Source organism: Arachis hypogaea, chromosome 6, assembly GCF_003086295.3.
Source record: "Arachis hypogaea cultivar Tifrunner chromosome 6, arahy.Tifrunner.gnm2.J5K5, whole genome shotgun sequence".
Lineage (NCBI taxonomy): Eukaryota > Viridiplantae > Streptophyta > Magnoliopsida > Fabales > Fabaceae > Arachis > Arachis hypogaea.
This window is the reverse complement of record NC_092041.1, coordinates 84,661,089-84,684,447: the sequence shown is the minus strand read 5'-3', so window position 1 is coordinate 84,684,447 and position 23,359 is coordinate 84,661,089. Positions and strand designations below refer to the sequence as shown.

Below are 23,359 nucleotides of genomic sequence, written 5' to 3'. Positions count from 1 at the left end.
CCTTCCTAATTTTGTGCTATGATTGAAAACATGCTTCTTTGGCTTTTATTTTCTTTTATTTAAATCCTCTCTTATTATCATTCGATGACTTGATATGTGTGTTAAGTTATTTCAGGGATTACAGGGTAAGAATGGCTTAGAGGATGGAAAGGAAGCATGCAAAAGTGGAAGGAATACAAGAAGTTGAAGAAATTGCTAAGCTGTCCAACATGACCTCTTCGCACTCAAACGGTCATAGTGGTCCAAATGACACGGTTCTAGTTGCGTTGGAAAGCTAACGTCTAGGGCTTCGATTTGATATATAATTTGTCATAATGGCCATACAGCTAGGCGACGCGAACGCATGCTTCACGCGGATACGTCGCAGTGACAAAATTCAGCATGGCAAATTTTGCAACTAGCGAATCCTGGGCTATTTCTGGCCCAGTTTCAAGCCCAGAAAACACATATTAAAGGCTGCAAAGTGGAGGAATGAAGGAAAACGACTCATATTTCACTTTTAATAATTTTAGATGTAGTTTTTAGAGAGGGAGGCTCTCTCCTCTCTTTTAGGAATTAGGATTTCTCTTAGTTTTAGGAATTAGGATTTCTCTTAGTTTTAGGATTAGGATCTCTACTTCTTCATCACAGGTTCAATGTTCTTTTTATTTATTTCCTCTTTTATTTGTTTATGAACATTTCATGTTAAGATTTTCTTAACTAATATAATTTGAGGTATTCAGACTCATGGTTGCTTTCTTCTATTTATTATATAAATAATTTAGATTTTTTCCTTTTTGGCTTTGGTTGATTAATTGGTGACTCTTGAGTTGTCAAACTCATCGTGATTGATAATTATTATCTTTGCTGATTAATTTAGATTCCTATAACTCTAGTCTTTCCTTAGGAGTTGACTAGGACTTTAGGTGTTAAATTGATTTGTCCACTTAACTTACCTTCATAGTTAGAGGTTGACTTAGTGGTAGCAAAAATATAATTCTCATCACCATTGATAAGGATAACTAGGATAGAACTTCCAGTTTTCATACCTTGCCAAGAGTTTTTAGTTATTAATTTATTAATTCCTGCAATCTATCTCTCTTGTTCAAAACCCAAAAATACTGTTTTCCATAACCAATAATAAATCATACTTCCCTGCAATTCCTTGAGAAGACGACCCAATATTTGAATACTTCGATTAATTATTTTTTTTTGTTACTTGTGACAACCAAACGTTTGTAAGAAAGGGATTCTTGTCGGTCTAGAAGATATACTTACAACGGAAATTTATTTGTGAAAATTCTAGATCGCGCGAGAGTTTCGTTCTTTACACAACATCAACGGATTCGGCAGTGCTCTCTTTTCTCTCCTCTACTCTCCGCGGCAGCACCACCAACGATAGTGGCGAGCAGCTTGGTAACAACGACGACACAATGGCGCCGCGGCAGTAACACCCGCTGGCTCCGTCCTCCCTCTTCTCCTCTCCTTTTTTCTCTTCTCTTTCCTTTTTTCCTTTCACGTTTTCTTCTTTCTTTTCTGAAGGTGGGTGGCGGTTTGAGGTTAGGAAGAGTTAGGGTTAGTGTATTAATTTGGAGCAAATGTGGAATTAGAGATTTTTGAGTAAATTTGAGTTTGGATAATTTTTTAATCAAATTAGGGTATATTGTATCAAATTAGGGTATATTGTATAAATTTGAAATATACTTAAATCCCTTAAAATTACTTTAAAATGTTGTTTGTTGTACCAAGTTACAAATTATCTTTCAATCAAGTACTCTAATTTAAAAATATAATATAATATAATTAATTTTTCTTATTCATAAACTTAAAGTTTTAAATTCCAAAATCTAAATTATTCAAATCAAAGCATATAAAATTCTTATTATTTTACAAGTACTAAACTTTATAATTTAAATATAGAAAAAAATTGATAATTATAAAATTAAATAAAATTTTTATTTTAATTATCGAAACTTGATTCAATTACTTTTTGTAAGACCCAGAACTTTTGAAAAGTCTTATTATGATTAAGTCTCAAATCATATGGTTATTTATAACCTTAATTTCAGAAATTATTTTAGTAAAGGTAATTAAGGCAAGTTTTGATTTATTGGATTTGAGATGAGTTATGATTATTATCCAATTGTATAATTATTGGATTATTTTCTATATTTGAATTATAAAGTTGATAGTTATGAAATAATAAGAAATTTTGTATGATTTGGATTAGATACGTAATATTTTAAATATTAATACTACTATTTTGGAAAATGAAGAAATTAAGTATATTAATTCTAATTATTTGATTTGAACATTTTATTGAAAATAGAATGTGAAATTGATGAGCAAATAGTATTTTATATATTATTAGTGTTGGATTTAATTTGGGTTTCAATTACTATATTGTCCCTACTTTTATTTGAAATTACAAAATTACCCCTAGACCTATTTTAACTCTAAACCCTAATCCCCTCTAACTCTAACAGCCACCAAAACCCTCCCCTAACCCAAGCAGCAGCCACAACCCCCCTCATCCTAAACACACATACACAGCTCACTGAAAGAAAGGAAAAGAAAGAATAGGAACGAGAGAAAACAAGGGAAGAGAGGTCGGGAAAGAGCGAGATACAGAGGGAGAAGGTTGGTGCGCCGTTGGAGCCACTTCCATCGAGCCCTAGCCGTCACCACCGCCTCTGCACGCAAGGAAGGAGGAGCCTTTGCCATCGTCGTTCCGTCTCAAACCGAAGCCGCCATCGCGCCTGGGTGCCACTGCCGTGGACTCGCGTTGGCCGCGTCGCCGTGCCACCATCACGCCATGGATCTGCTCTGTTCGCGAGCTGAGCCAAGGAAGGAGAGACGAACGCAACGGGGAATAGTAGGAAAGCCGCACCGACACTGTTGGAGTCTCACCGCCGCCGTCCCCGTGGTGGCTGGTGTCATCATCGGAGAGGACCACCGGAGTTGCTGTCTGCCTCTGCTGGGGTTCGTCACCACCGGAGCTTCCCTGGTCGACAGATGCAGCCGCCGTCTCCTAGCTGCCGCTGTTGGAGTTGATGTTGCTCTAGCCTTGCCCTGACTCCATCTTGAACCGAGAATCGCTACTGTTGGGTAAGCTTTACCCAGTTTTTGATTCCCTCTTGTTCCATCAATCTGTTTCTACCTAGAAGCATTGTTGTTAACACTAGTTGTATTAAATAAAATGGTTATAGTGAGTTGCATTGCCACTGCCCTTACCGGAGGTAGTTGCTGGCTGCATTTGGAAATTTCTGTTGCAACTTGCGTTTGTTCTGGAGCTGTTTCATCGGTTGCTAGAACTACTAACGGAGCTGGCTGAGTCATGGCGATTCTGGCTGCCAAGGGCGGTTCTGTGGCTGTCGGAACCACCGCTGAGTCTTCTGTCCTTTGGTTTCTTTAGTTACAATATGTATCTCTGTATTGAAACCTTCCCCGTTCATATCCCGATATGTGTTTTAAGGCTTTCGCAATAATAATGTTTTCTAGGATTAAGTTATCGGAGCCACAGGTTGCGCGTAAGGGCTTATATTTGCTGCTGCGAAAGTGAACAAAGCTGTGATGCAAGCTGCCGATAACTTTGGGTTGATAGAGGTTTCTGGTGGCGCGTTTGGGTTGTGGTTTGCGTTTTAAGGTAGGGGCGCTTTCCAAACACTATGTTTTATGTATTGAAATTATTACATATGGATACTGATGTAAGATATTGTGTATTTGGTGATTGTATTTGCCTTATGTATTATTTGATTAACTCGAACGATTACGGATGTTGATTTGGCTGAATTGTTGTGCGGCTTGTGAAATGTAATGTTTTGTAGTTGATTCTTTAAAGATTTGAAATCTGAGTTTAATCCGCTGAGGATTGATGTGATTTGAGTTAATTGTTTTGATGATTTGAAGAGTCGAATGCACCTTTGAATTCAGCCTGGTTTACTTTAATTGACTTGGTTTTGGACAAATGATTTGTTACTGAGCCGTTTCTTTAAAGCTTTGAAAATGAGTTAAATCGGTTGATATTGATTTGATTTGAAATAGTTTCCTTAAGATATGCCACTGAGGCGACTGATGGATTTAGCGTGATTTTGAATTGAGTTTTGGGATTCTGGATTGTTGAAAAGGATGGACGAACGGTTTAGTTGGGATCCGAACCGGGTGACAAAGTCCAAGTTTTAGGGGAGATGTTGCCGAAATTTCTATAAAATCCGAGGCTTTATTTGAAATGTTATTTGGGAAATTTTGAGTTTAATGCCTTTCCTATTTACTTGGAGGATTGTGAATTTAGGTCTTCTTTTATTAACTTTACTTAGATCAATTATGAAAAACGATGAAGCTATGCTTTGAAAGAATTACTAAAAAGAGAATCATGATTTCTCCTTATTTTCCAAGAAGAATAGTATGTCTTTGGGTACAAGTTATTCGAAAGAGAATTTTGCCTTGAGGCTGTTTTAAAAGGTAAAACGGGTTTATGGTTTTTCTCTATTAAACATAAAGAGTGTCCATTGGAAGTTTTCGTGATTTTAAAAGGAATTGGATTTCGATTGATGAACTTCCTTATTTTGACGTTTTGAATGAGATTCAGAGTACCCTTTGAACTCTAGTTTAACACAACAAAAATGATTCTCTTAGCAGTTTGAAATGCTTCAGATTTAATTATGGAATTGAAGCCGGTTTTGTTTAAGTAAAGGAAATGACTTTGAAAAGAGTAATTGATTACATGACTCAGATTGGCTTAGATCCTATTTTACTACTCAAACGAGGAAGCCAAGGTTTTTAATGAATTTAAAATGAATTTGGTGAAATGAGTTATGTTATTCTCCCCTAAAGACTTGGGACTCTGCCGAGGAACTTTTGTTATAAAATCTCATTGTTGTATGGGTGATTTTGAATACTTTAAAATAAATCGTTAACCTTCCATGGTTTTGGAAGTTTTGGAAAGAAAATGCCGAGAGTGGCTTTGTTTTAAAAAGGGAACTCACTTTGAGTAAATTTGGCTTATGAGCCTGAGATGATTTGAGAAACGAGATTTCTAAAGCCAAGGCTGAAAAGAGTTAAAACTTGATTTCAAAGTGAAATGAATAGAGAAAATGATTTATGGCTTAAATGCCGATTTCATGAATTTGATGATTTTGAATGTGGAAGTGCTGTTTTGTTGTGAGCCGGAATGGCTGTGTATGATTATGAATATTGGCTGGTTCTGGATTGAACCGTGAGCCGAAATGACTTGAATGATATGAATATTGGCTGGTTCTGGATTGAACCGTGAGCCGGATGGCTGAGATGGATGTTGATCCATGATTGAGAATGAAAGCATTTATGCTGAGACATTGATAAGTTGTAATGTTGCACTTCCACTATCGGAGATAAGAGTTTCCCTGGGAGGAAGCAGTGGCTAGCCACCACGTGCTCCAGGTGGAGACTCAAAGCTCTTTTGACCCTATGTCGTCAGGGTGGCCGGGCACTGTGAAATTCCCGGATGAGCTCACCCCCATAAATATTCACCAGTGAGGGTGATGGATATGGATCATGATTATGATCAAGTTTATATTGAGTATAACTCGAGTTGGGGAGACACGACAGAGGGACAGTCCAATGGTTAGCTACCAGGACTTGTCGGGTTGGCTCTATAACCGACAGATGATATCATCAGCCACTAGGGACAGGCATGCATCATATGCATCTATGTGACATTGTTTGGGTGTGCATATTGTACTTGGTTTGCCTATGTGATTACTTGTGATTACCTGCTACTTGTTCTACTTGCTGTAACTGTTTGTTTGTGCTTGAACTTCCTATCTGTGTTTGCAACTGGGACTCTGTTGGTTTGTGGTGATTGGTTGTTGGATTGGATTGTTTGGGCCTAGGGCCGTGGTTGAATTGAGATGGACCGATGGTTGATTTCGGTTTTATGTTTCTGGTTTGGAAAACTGTGAAAGGCTATTTTAGTTCAGTATAGATAAACCTTTTGAAAAGCTTTTGATGTTTTTGAGAATTGAACGGTTCCTCTTTTAGAAAAAGATTTCTGACTTTACTCTTGTTGTAAACCGTTGTTTTTGAAAAGAGGCATAAGACCGTTATTAATCACTGGTACGGTTTATCTTCACGTATCCTATTACAGTAATTCCCAAAAACCCTCTACTGAGAACCCTTTCGAGGATGATGTTCTCACCCCCGTACATTTTTCCCCTTTCAGGATATGGACACAGAAGTTACGAAGAGTTTATTTAATTGTTGTTGAGATGTTCTGTATTGCTTTAGATTATTATTCATTATACCCTCGCCTTTATCTTGAGATATTCTGTAAGAGGGACAGGGATTGTATTGGATACTGCTTGTGATATTATCTATAAATATATGTATCTATATGGATGTATCCTTTATGAGTTTTTGTAAGTTATATGGTATGTATAAATGTACGTTGTATAGCAAAGTATTTTTGGGAGCGGTTTTACGGTTTAAAGTTTTAAACAGGCTCATATTTTAGTATTAAATAGTATAAGGGTCGTTGTAATGTCTGAGCTATCAGAGTTTCGCAGCCGGAAGCGTGAACTTTGGTAGATAGGGTGTTACACTTTTAATAAAATAATTTCTAAAAATAATTTCTTTAATAAATAAATAAATTTAAAATTGACTTATAATAAGATTTTTCAAAAGTTCTGGGTCTTACACTTCATCTCTAATAGGGAGATATCCGTCTAAGAGGCATGTTTGCTCTTCAGGATCTATATCCATGTTCAGTCGAATAAAATTTTGCAATAAAAAACAAATAATTATAATCTGACTTTGAGTTTTAATAGGATGAAAGCAAGAACTTTTTATAATTGATCATCTCTTCTTAAGTAATCCAAAGTATTGGTCAATTACGTTTCTAGCAGAAGCGTGTTTCTTATTAAAATACACTTGATAGTTGTGAGGTGCACGTGTTCCTTGCACCCACTCTCTTACTTGATAATAACACTCTCTTACTCAATAATAAGTACCTCTATACAGTGCCAAAAATCCAGAACTATTTGTGTAACTAACATCAACTAAATAGTAATTACCAATAACCACTACATACAAATATCGCGAAAAAAACTACCATGAACTCAATGCATGAAAGCTAGCTAACACTTATAATATTATTGTTGTGCGAAATAAGAACCTGCACAACTAAACCAGCAAGTACACTGGGTCGTCCAAGTAATACCCGAAGTGAGTCAGGATCGATCCCACGGAGATTGTTGGCTTGAATCAAGCTATGGACACCTTGTAGATCTTAGTCAGGCGATTAGAAAAGAGTTATGTTATGAAAAACGCATAAAGACTAAATAAAGATAAATTTGCTCAGAAGTTGTGAATTCAATGATAAGAAGATGGTTGATGCTTCAGAGATGCTTCATTCTTCTAGATCAACCTTTCCTACTTTCTTCTCCAACAGTGAATGGTTCTTTCCATGGCAGGTTGTAAGTGATCAACGCCGGTTTAATGGCCATCAATCTTCATCTCTCAGGCCAAAAAATTATATGAGAGGTTTTTTATCTCTGTTCCTGCTCTAAACAAGAAAAAGAAAACAAGAAAGAAGAAGAATGGGAGCTCTATGTTCAAGGATAGAGAACTCCCTGTGAGATATGAAGAAGACAGAAGAATGAAGATAGGGAGAGGGGAAGAAGAATTCGAATAGAAGGGGTTAAGGAATTAGAAAATTAAGAAGTGAAAAGAGAAACTAGAATTAAAATATTTTTGTTTTTATTTTATTTGTTAATTGAATTCAAAAATAAAAATGAATTAACTAAAAAGATTTGAAAATCAAATTATTAATTTCAAAAAAGAAGGGAAGTTTTCGAAAATAGAAGAGAGAAGAATTAGTTAGGAAGTTTTGAAAAAGAAGAAAGAGAAAAAAAGTAACTAATTAAGAAATATTTGAAAATAAGATAAGATAGAAGATTAGAAAAAGATTTGATTTTGAAAATTTTGAAATTTGAATTTTAAAAAATTGAAATTGAATTAAGATAAGATAAGATTTTGAAAATTGGATCTTAAACTTTGAATTTGAAACAAGATAAGATAAAGATTTGATTTTTTTTTTTTGAAAAGATTTGATTTTGAAATTCAAATTTAAAATAAGATAAGATAGTGATTTGAAATTTAATGAAAGATAACAAAAGATAAGATAAAGATTTGAAAAAATTTTTGAATTTTAAATTTTAAAAGAAAGATAAGATAGGAAAGAATCAAATTTAAAAGAAAAGATTTGAAAATGATTTTAAAAAGATAAGATTTGAAATTTGAAATTAAGATAAGATGATAGTGATTTTGAAATTAAAATTTGAAAACTTTTTTGGAATTTTCGAAAATATTAATTAAAGATAGAAAAGATATTTTTTATTTTTTTAAATTAATGAAAAAAGAGAAAAACAACTAAAAGACACCAAACTTAAAATTTTTAGATCAAAAAACTCAAAATTCGAAAATTAAAACAACAAACACCAAAAGATACCAAACTTAAAACTTTTAAGATTAAAACAAGAAAAGAAACAAGAACAACTTGAATACCAAGAAAGAACACAAAGAACAATTCAAAAATTCAAAGCAAATAAAGAACACATAAAAGGCAACAAACTTAAAAACTTTGAAAATCAAAGACACTAATTTCGAAAATTTTAAAGAGAAATACTCAAGGACACCAAACTTAAGAATTTTAAAATCAAAGACTCTAATTTTAGAAAAGAAAAGAAAAGAAACTTAAAGACTCAAGATGACTAAAAAAGACACCAAACTTAAAGATTGACACAAGACCCAAACAAAAAACACTATTTTTTGAAAATTTTAGCAAAGAAAGTAAGAAGATTCGAAACTTTTACCAAGAACAAGAACTAAAAACTTAAACAAAATACAAAGATTGATAAAGAAAATATTTTTTTGAAAAATTTTTGAATTTGTTTAATAAAAGAAAATAAAAGACTCACACAAAATAGTAAAGAGTACCTAATCTAAGCAACAAGATAATCTGTTAGTTGTCAAACTCGAACAATCCCCGGCAATGGCGCCAAAAACTTGGTGCGCGAAATAAGAACTCGCACAACTGAACCAGCAGGTGCACTGGGTCGCCCAAGTATTACCTGAGGTGAGTCAGAGTCGATCCCACGGAGATTGTTGGCTTGAATCAAGATATGGACACCTTGTAGATCTTAGTCAGGCGATTAGAAAAGAGTTATGTTGTGAAAAATGCATAAAGACTAAATAAAGATAAATTTACTTAGTAGTTGTGAATTAAATGATAAGAAGATGGTTGAGGCTTCGGAGATGCTTCATTCTTCTGGATCAACCTTTCCTACTGTCTTCTCCAGTTGTGAGTGGTTCTTTCTATGGCAGGCTATAAGTGATTAACGCCGGTTTAATGGCCGCCAGTCTTCCTCTCTCAGGCCGAACTCCAGGTTTAGTGTGCACCCAATCTGAATGAAGGTGAAGCTCCTGCAGTTCATCCCCTTGATGATCCTACTCAAAACGCCACAGACAAGGTCGAATCTTTCGGATCATAGAATGTTGCGCCTTTGGTTCTAGCCTCTACCACAAAGGCCATAATCTCCTCATACCTCGGCTGAACTAGTGTCTCGAGAAGTCCCCAACGAAGTCGTGGATTAGCCGTCTAAGAGATGTATAATCAAACTTGTCGTTCAGTGATCTCTGGTCAAGGACTCACATTGAACCCATGTAGAATGAGGATGAATGTCATGGTTCATCTCATTCATAAGGTTGAAGAACAAAGATACATCTTGGAATAGAGTCAAACACAAATTGAATAGAACAGTAGTACTTTTATTAATCCCTGAAAATCAGCAGAGCTCCTAACCTTAACCTTAGGAGGTTAGTGACTCATATTGTACAATATAATTCGAAAATAGAATAGGGGAAGAGTGAGGTCGAAGATCCTAAACAAGGGTGATCTTCTACTATATATACTAATCTAATAACTAAGGATTACAGAAATAAGATAAACTAAAAATCTGACTTCTAGGGCCTACTTGATAAGTGTTTGGGCTGAGCTTGAGTGTCTCCCACGAGCTAGTGTCCCTTAGGGGCGTTGAACGCTGGCTAGGGACCTCCTTGTGGGCGTTGGACGCCAGCTACTCCCCTGTGGGCGCTAGACGCCAGAGATAGGGGTGGTTGATGGCATTGAACACAAGTTTTGGGCCTTTATTTCCGAAGTAAAGTATGAATTATTATATATTTCTGGAAAGCTCTAGATGTTAGCTTTCCATATTCTTTGAGAACGTGCCATTTGGACTTCTGTAGCTCCAGAAAAGCTCTTTCAAGTGCATGGAGGTCAGATCTTGACAGCATCTGCAGTGCTTTCTCTGCCTCTGAATCAGACTTCTGCTCAAACTCCTCAATTTCCACCAGAAAATATCTGAAATCACCATAAAACATGAAAACTCAAACTAGAATCCAAAAATATGAATTTTGCACTAAAACCTATGAAAATATAATAAAACTTAAATAAAACATAATAAAAAACTATATGAAACTAATGCCAAAAAGCGTATAAAATATCCGCTCAACAATTATCATTTTACCATATGATAGTTTGAGACTATTAAGATGTGTGATAGCATCTCCTAGTACTCTTGAATCAGATGTCAATTCTTCTCAACCACTAAACACATAACCAAAGTTCATGTCTCGGTTACACACTCCTAGAATGTTAGTACAATCACAACCTTTCTTGTTTTATAGTTAACTTATCCCAACCACTTTTGTGTAAGTTCTATTTAATGCTCCTAAAAAATCTTATAATGAATAGAAGATTTAGGCATTATTATATAGAATCGTGTTATTCCCAAACAAACTACATTCAGACCTATAAAATCTAATTTGAAGACTACGATTTTTCTTGTGATGAGCTAAAATTATTTAGAAAATTGCAACTTTCTCCGATAAGCTTATTTGACCATTCTCTTAGCCCTCTATGGACTTGATTTCTAGGAAAAGCATTTGTATTCATTCTAACTCCCAAATATAATTTCTATCACCCTTGTCAATAATATGATTTAATGTATTACGTATAATTTTAATATTCACTCTTCCACCTAATGATAGTTAACCACTATTTCTATTTTTAAAGTACACAAATAAAATAAGAATAGAAAAAAATATCATATTGTCATACATGAACCTCATCATTTGATAAAAAATAACACATTAAGTAAGTATAATTATTCAATATATAAACTACATATAATGTAATTACCTAATCTCAATCATTTAGTGAAGCCAACAAAGTTATTCTTGACTACTTCTATGTTTTAGGTATATGAAAAATAGATTTCACAATGATTATAGAGATTTAATTAAAATTTTAGGCTTCAAGTTGGAATGGTTGTCAAAAATATTCATATGTGAAACATAGTACTAATTAACAAGTAGGTGATATATAGGAATAAAAACAAGTATAAAATTAATAAGTTTTTATATCCATTAAGCACTAATTAATAAGAAATATCACATACCGAATTTATGAATTGAGAATTGAGTTCTCAAAAAAGTTTCTTTATCCATATCTGGGAACCAAACTTTGGACTAATAAGTAGCATTTACATTTTTCTTTTGATTGTTATGTATTGGTTATTTAGGTTCTATATACAATCGTCCTTTATCTTGTTATTTTTTTATATATAGAGCCTTCAAACGAATATGTATGAATATATATAAGGAAGCAAACACTACTGTGTCAATTTTAGGCAGTGCAATTTTGGATATATCTCTTTTAACTATCAACATTAATTCTTTTTCTCTTTTAACTAACATAAAAATTATATATTAACTTTGCTGGTTTAACAAAAAAGAATATATGTAGTTTCACTATTTCATATAAAGATATATGTGTGATTTCACTAAAAAGAATGAGAATGTTAAATTATCTGGAGAAATCCATCTCCTTAATCACGTCCCTGTCTTCTTTCTCTCTCTTTTTCTAATACATGTCTTCTCTTTCTCTTTGCCCTAAAATATTACTCTCGTAGTCATAACCAAAATCAAGATGATCTTTTGCACTCTCCATAACTTATTATTTGGTATAAAATTGCAAAATGTGATGTAAGACTTACTATGGTTATGTAGATCTTTTTTGTTGATATTTTTCAACAACTCTTTAATGGATTTGTTTGGCCTTGTTTAAATATGGTGGTGCAGAATATATCTTTGTTTATATATATTTTTGCAACGTTTATAAGGAATTAAGTTGTATTTAAATGTGGATATAGTGTGCAATTTTTTAAGTCATTCAATTTCTTGGAGTATAAAATCAGGAATAACTTGTAAGAGTGGTTTCAAAATGATTTGATATCAAATGCTAGAATTTAATGTGTTGAATCATTGACCAAAAATTAGGGTAATTAGTTCTTCACAGCATGCTTCTTGCTTATTTATTTCACTCTTTTTATTTGTAAATGATTAGGCAAGTTCACAATCATAGGTTAAGGTTCAATGGTACAAACTTCACCTTAAACTCTGTATTCTATAATCTTAATGGATTTCTATATCAAATTTCACTTTAAATTCACTGATAAATATTTTTCAAGTCTTACAAAGAATGACAAGCTAAAAAATAAAATAAAAGTGCACAATTGCTGGAACCAAAAGTTTTATTCATATATTAAGATATTTACAAGAGATTGATACATCAGCGTTACATATAGGAAGTAATTCAGCATAGTTGCTCCTTACACATGTCCCCTATGGCTAATACAATACAATTCAAGTACAAAATTTGAAAAAATCACTAGAATTAGAAACATACAAACTATAAAATCTAGATAAAAAAATATGCTATTATTTTCAGCATCATAATATCATTTTCTAATTTTTTTCCCCTTTCATTTAGCTTAAAGTTGGAACTATTATAGAAGAATAATATCATAACTAGGAGCCCGTGAAGAAAAATTAAAACATCGTTATCCGATAATCATACACAAACACGTAAAGAGGTAAAAATGTCAGATAAAAAGTGGAAGATATCATAAGTCAACTAAAATATATAATAGCGTATACACAGAGTAGTTATTAGTCTTGACCCACGAAAAAGGCCAGCTAGAATAATATAACATTAAGAAAATATATAACATAAATCTATCTCTCCAATAAAATCCTCTAAGAGGAATTAAAGTTATACAACAATACATTTTTAAAGAGGAGAGATCGATTTATAAAACCAAAATACATCTTAAAGGAATTCTTTTTGCTTCTTCATAAAAAATCCCGCACTCTCAGCGAGATATGTCATACCCTGCACCTAAAAAATAGAAAATCTACGACAAGTGAGAACCCGAAGATTTTCAATAAGGTAATAGAATAGATTCAAATTAAGTTAGATAATATAAATTTTTAAGTTAGATATATTAGTAATTAGTCATATAAATATGTATAACTAATTCCTACTAGTTATATAAACTATGCGTAACATTTATCTGTGTGGAGACACTACAAATTTGTTATAAAATGAGTTATTATGATATAACATTTTCCACTTGTGTTAATAAAAAAAAACTAAAAGGGTTGAGAGTTACAAGTATTAAATTTTGACGGAAGAAAAGAAAAAAATTATGTGTAACCACGCATTATTAATCCAATTGTTATATGTAAGCAACAATAATGAAGAATAACATACATAATTCTAACTTCCCAGTAGTGTTAATAGCAATAAAGTGACGTAGTGATTTATTTAACCTTTTGTCAAGCACTATATATTTTTGCCACTTTCTCTTATTTTTTGGTATTCCATTAACTTAATATATTGAGGAAATACCAATTTTTAAGAGAATAATGGAACTGCTGGAGAAAGTAATTGTTTATCCCGAGCAATCCACTCTCAATAAGCGAATTTTCTTGTCCAATATTGACTTATATCTTGTTGTTTACCAAGACAATATCTTCTTCTTTGATCCTCCAAGTAGCAAAATGAGTTTTTCTAAAATTTTCAACAAATTATGCAATGCATTTAGTAAATTGCTTGTGCATTATGACTTTATGGCTGGTCGACTTGTGCAAAGTTTGGAGGACAGTCATCGGTTTGAAATAGACTGTAATGATGCTGGTATTGTGGTTATTGCTGCAAGAATTGATAGAAAGTTGAGTGAATTTGGTGATATTTTTGCACCTAATCAAAATTTAGAGGAATTTGCTATATTTCTCCAAGGAGAACAGGAAGAAGAAATCGACTTGAAAGAAAAACCCCTTTTATCGGTACAGGTTGGTCAATTAATGCTTCCTTAAGTGCAACATAACTAACACTTAAATTTGATTTTAATTCATTTTATATTTGTAGTTACAGAATATTTGTATCAACGTTTAGAAAAACATAAGTAGTAACTTAGTATAGATATTGTAATTAAAAATTTTCTTTCAATTAGCAAACCAAGTCTTGTAAATTTGACTATAAATACAAATTAAAGAATAACAATCCATGAAAACTCAATTAAAAACATTTTCAAATACATAAGACATAATTATAATATAATATTTTAAGCTATAATAACTGTTCACAAATTTTGGAAATATTCAAAAAAAATTATTATTAATTATAAACATGTGTAATCTAATTATATTGTTTTATTAAATATTTTTCCTTAGCATGAATTTTTTTTTTTCTTAATTTTATTGAAACTAAATCGTAGGAGTGATTTAGATTTTATGCATATAAAAATTTAGTAAAAACGAAATCGATTGGTCTGATTTTATGGAATTTAATTTTTTAAAATTTCTTAAATACAAATTAGAGAACAGATTTGTGTACGTAATTAGAATTCTATTATTTGTTTCTCCTAAAATAAAATGTCTGATTTTTTTTAGCTATCAACACTGACCTATTTAATCAAAATTGTGATAATTACACATGATGGTCCCATATTATTATAATTAATTTCTGTTCATGTTTATTTGTTTGTTATTATTATAAAAATAAATATTTCATTATTTCTCACAGCTGACACAATTTGCTTGCGAAAGTTTGACACTAACTACTCACTACAACCATTGCACACTAGACGGTTTAGCAGTAAGAGATTTTGGGGCAAACTTGGCTGCATTAACACGTGGTGATCCCCTAATCATAGTTCCTTTTGCAGATAGGACATTGCTAAGAGCAAGAAACCCACCAAAGATTAGTTATCCACATTTTGAATATGGAAAAGCTACAAACATTGAAAACTTGTTTAGTGTTCGTGGAATAAGTGGTGGCATTAATGTAAGACAAAATGTGATACAAAACCAAATTCAGATTCTTTATTTGTCTCCACAGCAAATTGCCAGCTTTAAAATGAAAGCTATTAACGATTGTAACTTAAAGAACGTGACTACTTTTCATGTTGTTGCCGGTAAAATATGGAAGGCAAGAACTATTGCGACAAAGATGTTAGATGATAAAGTGACGACAATGTTATTTCCTGTGGATGTTAGGAAAAGAGTTTTTCCAGAACTTCCATATGGCTTTGCAGGTAAAGATGAAATACATATGAGAATATTTTTAACAAAAAATGTTATGTGTATATAAAAATAATCATTATATAAAATTTACCAAACCAACCATTAAGTTTACAAAAATGTGATTTTTGAAATTTGAGCATTTATATAGGTACTCTCATGGAAAATAGATTCTCTCAATTGTTGTAAATGCACCATATGCATTTTAAGTAGAACTAAAAGAAAACATAGGAAAGAACATGTTTAATCATAAAAGATCACACTTGACAATATCAATTGAAAGAAAAATAAGTGTCTCATATTCCATCTTTTAATCTTTTCTTTTTGGTTTTTATTCTAGCTAAAAACTAACAAAAAAAATACATCTTTACTTTTTTCCCTCTCATATTTTCTACTGAAACTTCTTACATTTAAAAGACAAAAAAAGGTACAACAAAATAAAATTTGCCACTACTTGATGTAAATTATTTTCAAAACATCACATAAAAGTAACTTATTTATAAAGAGTAAATAACCCAATCTAATTTGTGTTTAATTTTGTAAATGTTGTTATACTTTTTTATTACAGGCAATGCTTTGGTTCCTGGATTTGCAAGAGCAACTGTGAAGGAGCTCACAGAATTAGAGGATGCTTATCATATCAGAAAAGTACAAGAAGGAATTGAAAGATTGGATGACGAGTATATTAAGTCAAGCATAGATTGGTTAGAATTGAACAAAGGAGTACCTTGTAGGGAAGATAGTTTCTCATTGGTTTCAGGGTTGAGATTGGGGCTTGAGGACCAACATTTTGCATGGGGTAAATTAAAATGTTCAACACCACTTACTGTTAAGTCAGGTCTAGTCATGCTATTACCAGCAGCACCAGATGATGGAGGTCTTAATGTTTGTTTGGATTTACCAGAAGATCAAATGTACATATTTCGTAGGATAATGCTAGAATTCTAAAATTAGAGGCACAATAGAAATCAGTCTAGATCTCTCTCTTAGAAGACGGAACCCCTAGAAGACATCATTCTAGTGACCACTACAGCTAATAATAGTATTTGAGCTCAAGTGTCCTAAAAACTAAATAAATTGAAGGGGAAATATGTATCCCAATGAAGTCAGATATTTCTGTATGCTTATGACAGTTCAAAATATGTAACCTCAATTGTAAATAGGCACTTAGTAACTGACATACAGTAGTCTTCCCCTCCACCCGTTTCACCAACAAGCAATACATATTCACGTAATTGAAAGCAGCGCTCCACAAGGAAGAACAAGAAAGATTCTATGAAGAAGTGCATATTCAGGTTCTAAGGTTTCTTCCATTACATCCAAAAAGTCAACCCAAGAAATGAGATTTCTCACAATAAGCCTTCTGCTAGGATGTAATTAGTTGAACCACTGAAAAGAAAAGTTATGTAATGAATACAAGCTAAATAACACTATATATAAGTATGATATGATGGAATTGATTCGAGAAAAAAAGGCATAAACACCATTAACAAAATTAACTGCATATATCAAGATAATATACCTCAAAAAACTTATCATAGCATTAACAACTTCCAGGAGCCTTTCACGATAATCTTCCTTTACGTTTCCCACATTTTTAAGCTTGGAAATTCTGTAAATAAATCAAATAAACCAAATATTAAATATCTGCATATCTAAATTTGTATCTTGTAATAGTAAAGGCTTAGAGAGATACCTTCTCATCGCAATGCCTTCAAGCTCATTTAGTAAAGGCTTAGAGAGGTATCTTTTATTTTCACAAAATTCTAAAAATAGAAAATACAGAAAATGAAAACACAAACCAAACACACCTAATTTTCTTTGCAGGGAATAGAAAAACAGTTATCATCAATCCTATATAAAGAAAAAGGTGGTGCCACTTGATACATCATAAGTCTAAAATGAAGTTAAAAATAGAATATCAGTATGAGTTAACTTACTAGCGTCCTTTTTGGCTCCAACACACTATTCAGTCTCTCAAATACACTATCATCAGCCAAAGATATCTCATCAACAAGAAAGAGATCACCCCCTCTCATTGCTTTTACAAGGGGACCATCCTGCCATTCAAATATGCTCTGCCACTTCTTGTGCAAGACATCAAACTCAAACTTTAACTGCTGAAAAGCACAAAGATCATCCCTGCTGACATCATGAATCTGAATTTGACCTTCTTTATATTTCCTTTTCATTCCATTAAGCATATCAAGGGTTGAGGAAGCTTGCTCTATGTCAGAAGAAACTAACCATAGAAGAGAACAAGAAATCAATATATTTGCTACAAATGATTTAGATTAAGAAACATGGGTACATAAAATAAAACTATTGCAGAAAACAATGTGAATACAGGAAAACTAGGTCTCAAAACAAAACTTTGAAATTTATCATCTGAGCCAAGTGGTTAACAATAACAGAAAAATAGCACTCACTGGCTCTTCAAGAAAGTATCTAAATCCCTCTAGCTTCTTCAGTTGTTCAACGATCTCTTTATAGTTAGAAATCAGTCTAGATCTTTCTCTTAGAGGATGGAACCCCTGGAAGACATCATTCTAGTTAGCACCACAGCTAATAATAGTATTTGAGCTCAAGTGTCCTAAAAGCTAAATAAATTGAAGGGAGGAAATATGTACCCCAATGAAGTCAGATGTTTCTGTATGCTTATGACAGTTCAAAATATGTAACCTCAATTGTAAATAGGCACTTAGTAACTGACATACAGTAGTCTTCCCCTCCACCCGTTTCACCAACAAGCAATACATGTTCATGTAATTGAAAGCAGCGCTCCACAAGGAAGAACAAGAAAGATTCTATGAAGAAGTGCATATTCAGGTTCTAAGGTTTCTTCCATTACATCCAAAAAGTCAACCCAAGAAATGAGATTTCTCACAATAAGCCTTCTGCTAGGATGTAATTGGTTGAACCACTGAAAAGAAAAGTTATGTAATGAATACAAGCTAAATAACATTATATATAAGTATGATATGATGGAATTGATTGGAGAAAAAAAGGCATAAACACCATTAACAAAATTAACTGCATATATCAAGATAATATACTTCAAAAAACTTATCATAGCATTAACAACTTCCAGGAGCCTTTCACGATAATCTTCCTTTACGTTTCCCACATTTTTAAGCTTGGAAATTCTGTAAATAAATCAAATAAACCAAATATTAAATATCTGCATATCTAAATTTGTATCTTGTAACAGTAAAGGCTTAGAGAGGTACCTTCTCATCGCAATGCCTTCAAGCTCATTTAGTAAAGGCTTAGAGAGGTATCTTTTATTTTCACAAAATTCTAAAAATAGAAAATACAGAAAATGAAAACACAAACCAAACACACCTAATTTTCTTTGCAGGGAATAGAAAAACAGTTATCATCAATCCTATATAAAGAAAAAGGCGGTGCTACTTGATACATCATAAGTCTAAAATGAAGTTAAAAACAGAATATCAGTATGAGTTAACTTACTAGCGTCCTTTTTGGCTCCAACACATTATTCAGTCTCTCAAATACACTATCATCAGCCAAAGATATCTCATCAACAAGAAAGAGATCACCCTCTCTCATTGCTTTTACAAGGGGACCATCCTGCCATTCAAATATGCTCTGCCACTTCTTGTGCAAGACATCGAACTCAAACTTTAACTGCTGAAAAGCACAAAGATCATCCCTGCTGACATCATGAATCTGAATTTGACCTTCTTTATATTTTCTTTTCATTCTATTAAGCATATCAAGGGTTGAGGCAGCTTGCTCTATGTCAGAAGAAACTAACCATAGAAGAGAATAAGAAATCAATATATTTGCTACAAATGACTTAGATTAAGAAAAATGGGTACATAAAATAAAACTATTGCAGAAAATAATGTGAATACAGCAAAACTTGGTCTCAGGTCTTTTACTACATAATTAAAACAAAACTTTGAAATTTATCATCTGAGCCAAGTGGTTAACAATAACAGAAAAATAGCACTCACTGGCTCTTCAAGAAAGTATCTAAATCCCCCTAGCTTCTTCAGTTGTTCAACGATCTCTTTATAGTTAGAAATCAGTCTGGATATCTCTCTTAGAGGACGGAACCCCTGGAAGACATCATTCTAGTTAGCACCACAGCTAATAATAGTATTTGAGCTCAAGTGTCTTAAAAACTAAATAAATTGAAGGGGAGAAATATGTACCCCAATGAAGTCAGATGTTTCTGTATGCTTATGACAGTTCAAAATATGTAACCTCAATTGCAAATAGGCACTTAGTAACTGGCATACAGTAGTCTTCCCCTCCACCCGTTTCATCAACAAGCAATACAGGTTCACGTAATTGAAAGCAGCGCTCCACAAGGAAGAACAACTTTTGCATGCTTTTGGTCAAGAATACACTACACATTGAAAAAACCTTACATATTCTTTACTCTCTAATATATATTAAAACATTACAAGCAATAAATTACCAGCATCTGGGAAACAAAACTACTTTGGCCAAAGGGGAACAAATTCACCATTCATGGGACACACACAGTCACAAAATCACAAACATAAATCAAATAATCAAATAAGTGAAATGAAAATTCTGCTAATACTTCAAACGCAAACTATCGGGAAGAAGCATTACCAGAGAAGAAGCCATTAATTGAATTAAATTTCTGTTCAAGACAACTATAGCATTCATCAAGCTCATATTAATAATGTTCAGCAATGTTCAGCAATCTAGATTAACAATTTAAACATTTCACAGCTATTCAAAATCAAAACCTAATCTAATCCTATTTTAACAACCTAAAAATCCTCTAATCAGAAAACAAATCCAACTAAACTAATTACTAAAATCAAACTAACTAAACAAAATTAATTAAACTCAACAGCAATTAAAAGAATTTTGAAACTAAAACCTAGAAGCAGAGACAATCAAAACAGGGCAGAGGGAAAGAAGGATGCCCAGGTCTATACGATTCAAACAGGGCAAAAGAGAGAGGTGGAACCGCGGCTGTCAATGGAACCGATTTTGGCCGCCACGGAGCTAGGGCTTGCGTGAAGGTAGTCGTGGCATTGACTGGAGGAGATGATGGTTGTAGCGCTGAGAAGATATGGGAGCCAGAACTGAGGGGAATAAAAGGAGAGAGAGAGAGGCGTGGCGGTGGTGGAGCTTGAGCTTGCTTTGTTCTGTGAACGAGAAAGAACGAGAGAGACAGGGGCTGTATTCTACTGGTTCAGTGTTTAAAGAAGAGGAGAAGAAGGAGAAGGTAGCTATGGCGGTTAGGGTGGCCGGCGGTGGCGCTAAGGGTGAGGAAAGGAGAAGAAAAAGCTCGTCGGCGGTGGCACTGTAGGGAATGCTAGGTTTAGCTGGTGTTATTTGTGTGCTGTGAATGAATGGAGCTCAGGCACAAACTTGACCACAACGATCATAAATGTAAAATATCAATATTTCCGACCGAATATTTTAAATTACAGATAGATTTTTTGTCTGTAATAATTTAATAAAACGCAGCATTTTTATTCATTTAATTATAGACGAATTTTTTGTCGGTAATTATTTTTCACAAAAAAAATTAATTTTTCCGATAAAATTATCAATGGATTCTCTTTTCCATTTGTACTTTATGCTAATTCATCTTTTTTATTTCCGATAAAAAATTCCTCGCAAATTTCGTCTGTATTTCCGTGGGATAAAATCTGTCGGAAATATCCGTCTATAATAACTAGTTTTCTAGTAGTGAGCGTGCTCATTGATTATTCGAAGCGAAGATCTACATGTTGGGGATTTCTTATTATGTTTTTAGTTTATATATATGTCTACTTCCTCCACTTTTGTATAAAACATGTATTGTTCCCCTTAGAGGTTGACTTTGGAGAACCAGGATTCGTATTTATCTTTTGGTTTTATTTTGGGTTATATATATATATATATATATATATATATAGCCAGTCTTTGCTTCGAGGTCGAGGTTCGAGTTTGATATGTATTTTTTTTTGGAGTTCTTTATCCATATATATTATGTCTCTTCTATTTCATTAATATCTACGCTTATCTACGCATTTTATTCTAAACCGTACGAGTGTGATAAGATTTTTTTGTTTCTATTTGTCTAACCTTTCCTTCAAGACTCCTAGTTAAACTATTTTTCATATATATCTATGTATATATTTTTGTTTTTAGAGATCATAACGCCTCACCACCTTTAAATTACGACCTAAGCGTAATACTCAGTGTGATAGAGTGTTACACTTCCTCCGCACCACAAATAAGTGATGTTTCCTTAACGTATATAAGAGTTTACTTATGTTGTTCTAAGCAGTTTCACTTTTACTTTTCCGATATTAATAGTTACGTTGTGTTATGAAGAATTATGTCTGATATTAATAAATTATTATCTTTGTCTTTGCTCGATTATGTTTTTCTCAAAAAAAATTGCCTTTCAATTAAATACATACAAATATAGTTTCATTAAGGAATTACTTTTTTTAATCAGAGAGGTAAATACCAAATCGGTACCCGAAAAATTTTGGTGTTGACAAAATTATACTTAACTTTTATTATTGACAAAATAGTCCCTGAAAGATTTTAAAATTTGATAAAATCACTCATCCGTAAAAAGATGACGTCACAGTGAACGAAAAACACTGATGTGGTCATCGTAAGAGAGTTTCGATGATGGCAGAGAGCTTCGGCGACGTTTCCGATCTTCTTCTTCTTTGCCTTGGCGGAAGGGACGCTTCTTCTTCTTCTTTGCCACTTCTTCTTCTTCTTTGACATGGCAGAAGGGGACGCAGCGGCGAGGTGCTACCATGGTGGAGGGGACGCAAAAAGGACGCAATAGCATATTGAAGAAGAAGAAGAAGAAGAAGAAGAAGCGGCGAACACAAGAACACGGCGAGGTACTTCCATGGCGGAAGGGGACACGAAAGGGGACGCAATGGCATGTTGAAAAATAAGTGGCGAACACGAAAAACACGACGAGGTGCAGCGGCATGCCATGGCGGTCTTTTTTTTCAGCTGCCATGGTGAAAGGATACACAGCGGTGTGTTGAAGAAGTAGAAGCAGCGAACACGAAGAACGAAGAAGAAGAATAAAAATGTTACTGGAGTTCTCTGCCATCATTAGAGTTCTCTTTCGATAGTCACATCATCGTTTTTCGTTTACTGTGACATCATTTTTTCACAGTTGGATGATTTTGTCAACTTTTAAAATCTTTTAGGAGATATTTTATCAATAATAAAAATTAAGTATTATTTTGTCAATGCTAAAATTTTTTAAATACCAATTTAGTATTTACCTTTTAATCAAAAAATTGACCAATAAAGTAGTGAAGAACAAAGTTAGAGAGAATTGTTTTTAGAAAGAAAAATATTGATTTATTATTAATTAAACAAAAAGTTGGTTTCCCGACTTTTTCTATTAGCATATTTCGTAAGTTTAAAGTATGAGACTGAGAAAAAGCTTTGGAGAGGTTAATGCATATCAGATGATGAATCTCGATTAAATTCTTGACGTAAATTGGTGGATTTCACAAAACGTTTTTTCATATACTTAATAAAATAAAAATATCTATTAACTAACATATACTAATAAGCTATTAGCTAATCAAACCATCAAAATAAATTAAATTCATCGGACTAATTAATTTATCTGTTTAAATAGATAAATTTTTATTTTTAAAATTAAATCTATTTAAATTTTAAATTAAACAAATTAAGTTTTTAATTAACTCAAAAAAAATTATGAATTAAATAGGATAGTCTATAGAGGGTAAATAGGTATTTAAATTTATTTATATTTTTTTTAAAAAATTAATACTTTTGACTAATATTTTTTTTACCTAATCCAAAAGTTTAATCTATTAACTGAAAAATTATTGTTTGTTTAAGAATTTTTATTTATAAAAATTATATTTTTACTAAAAATATTTTTTTTAAAAAT

The 23,359-nt window shown here is 32.8% G+C and overlaps 1 protein-coding gene and 1 long non-coding RNA gene across 3 annotated transcripts; one reads left to right on the top strand and one right to left on the bottom strand.

Moving 5' to 3' along the window:
- Positions 1–13,785: 13,785 nt before the first annotated feature.
- Positions 13,786–16,389, top strand: LOC112805675 (acyltransferase GLAUCE-like). Its single transcript, XM_025848024.1, has 3 exons — positions 13,786–14,211; positions 14,945–15,455; positions 16,010–16,389. The coding sequence occupies exons 1-3, from the start codon at positions 13,786–13,788 to the stop codon at positions 16,387–16,389; spliced, it is 1,317 nt and encodes a 438-aa protein (XP_025703809.1).
- Positions 16,390–16,391: 2 nt separating this feature from the next.
- Positions 16,392–20,793, bottom strand: LOC140173363 (uncharacterized). 2 transcript variants are annotated; one of them, XR_011861991.1, is made up of 11 exons: positions 19,626–20,793; positions 19,425–19,529; positions 18,916–19,217; positions 18,672–18,741; positions 18,498–18,587; positions 18,072–18,364; positions 17,871–17,975; positions 17,382–17,683; positions 17,138–17,207; positions 16,964–17,053; positions 16,392–16,830 (listed from the first exon to the last, which is right to left on the bottom strand). It is a non-coding gene; the product is annotated as an uncharacterized lncRNA (long non-coding RNA). The 2 variants fall into 2 exon arrangements; XR_011861990.1 differs by having other exon boundaries at positions 18,072–18,587.
- Between the last annotated feature and the right edge of the window lie 2,566 nt (positions 20,794–23,359).

Bases quoted from the DNA above. Each gene is read 5' to 3' on its own strand.
- LOC112805675 (XM_025848024.1), top strand. From the start codon at position 13,786: ATGGAACTGCTGGAGAAAGTAATTGTTTATCCCGAGCAATCCACTCTC. The intron at 14,212-14,944 runs GTTGGTCAATTA...TATTTCTCACAG, and splicing joins AACCCCTTTTATCGGTACAG to CTGACACAATTTGCTTGCGA. The intron at 15,456-16,009 runs GTAAAGATGAAA...TTTTTATTACAG, and splicing joins ACTTCCATATGGCTTTGCAG to GCAATGCTTTGGTTCCTGGA.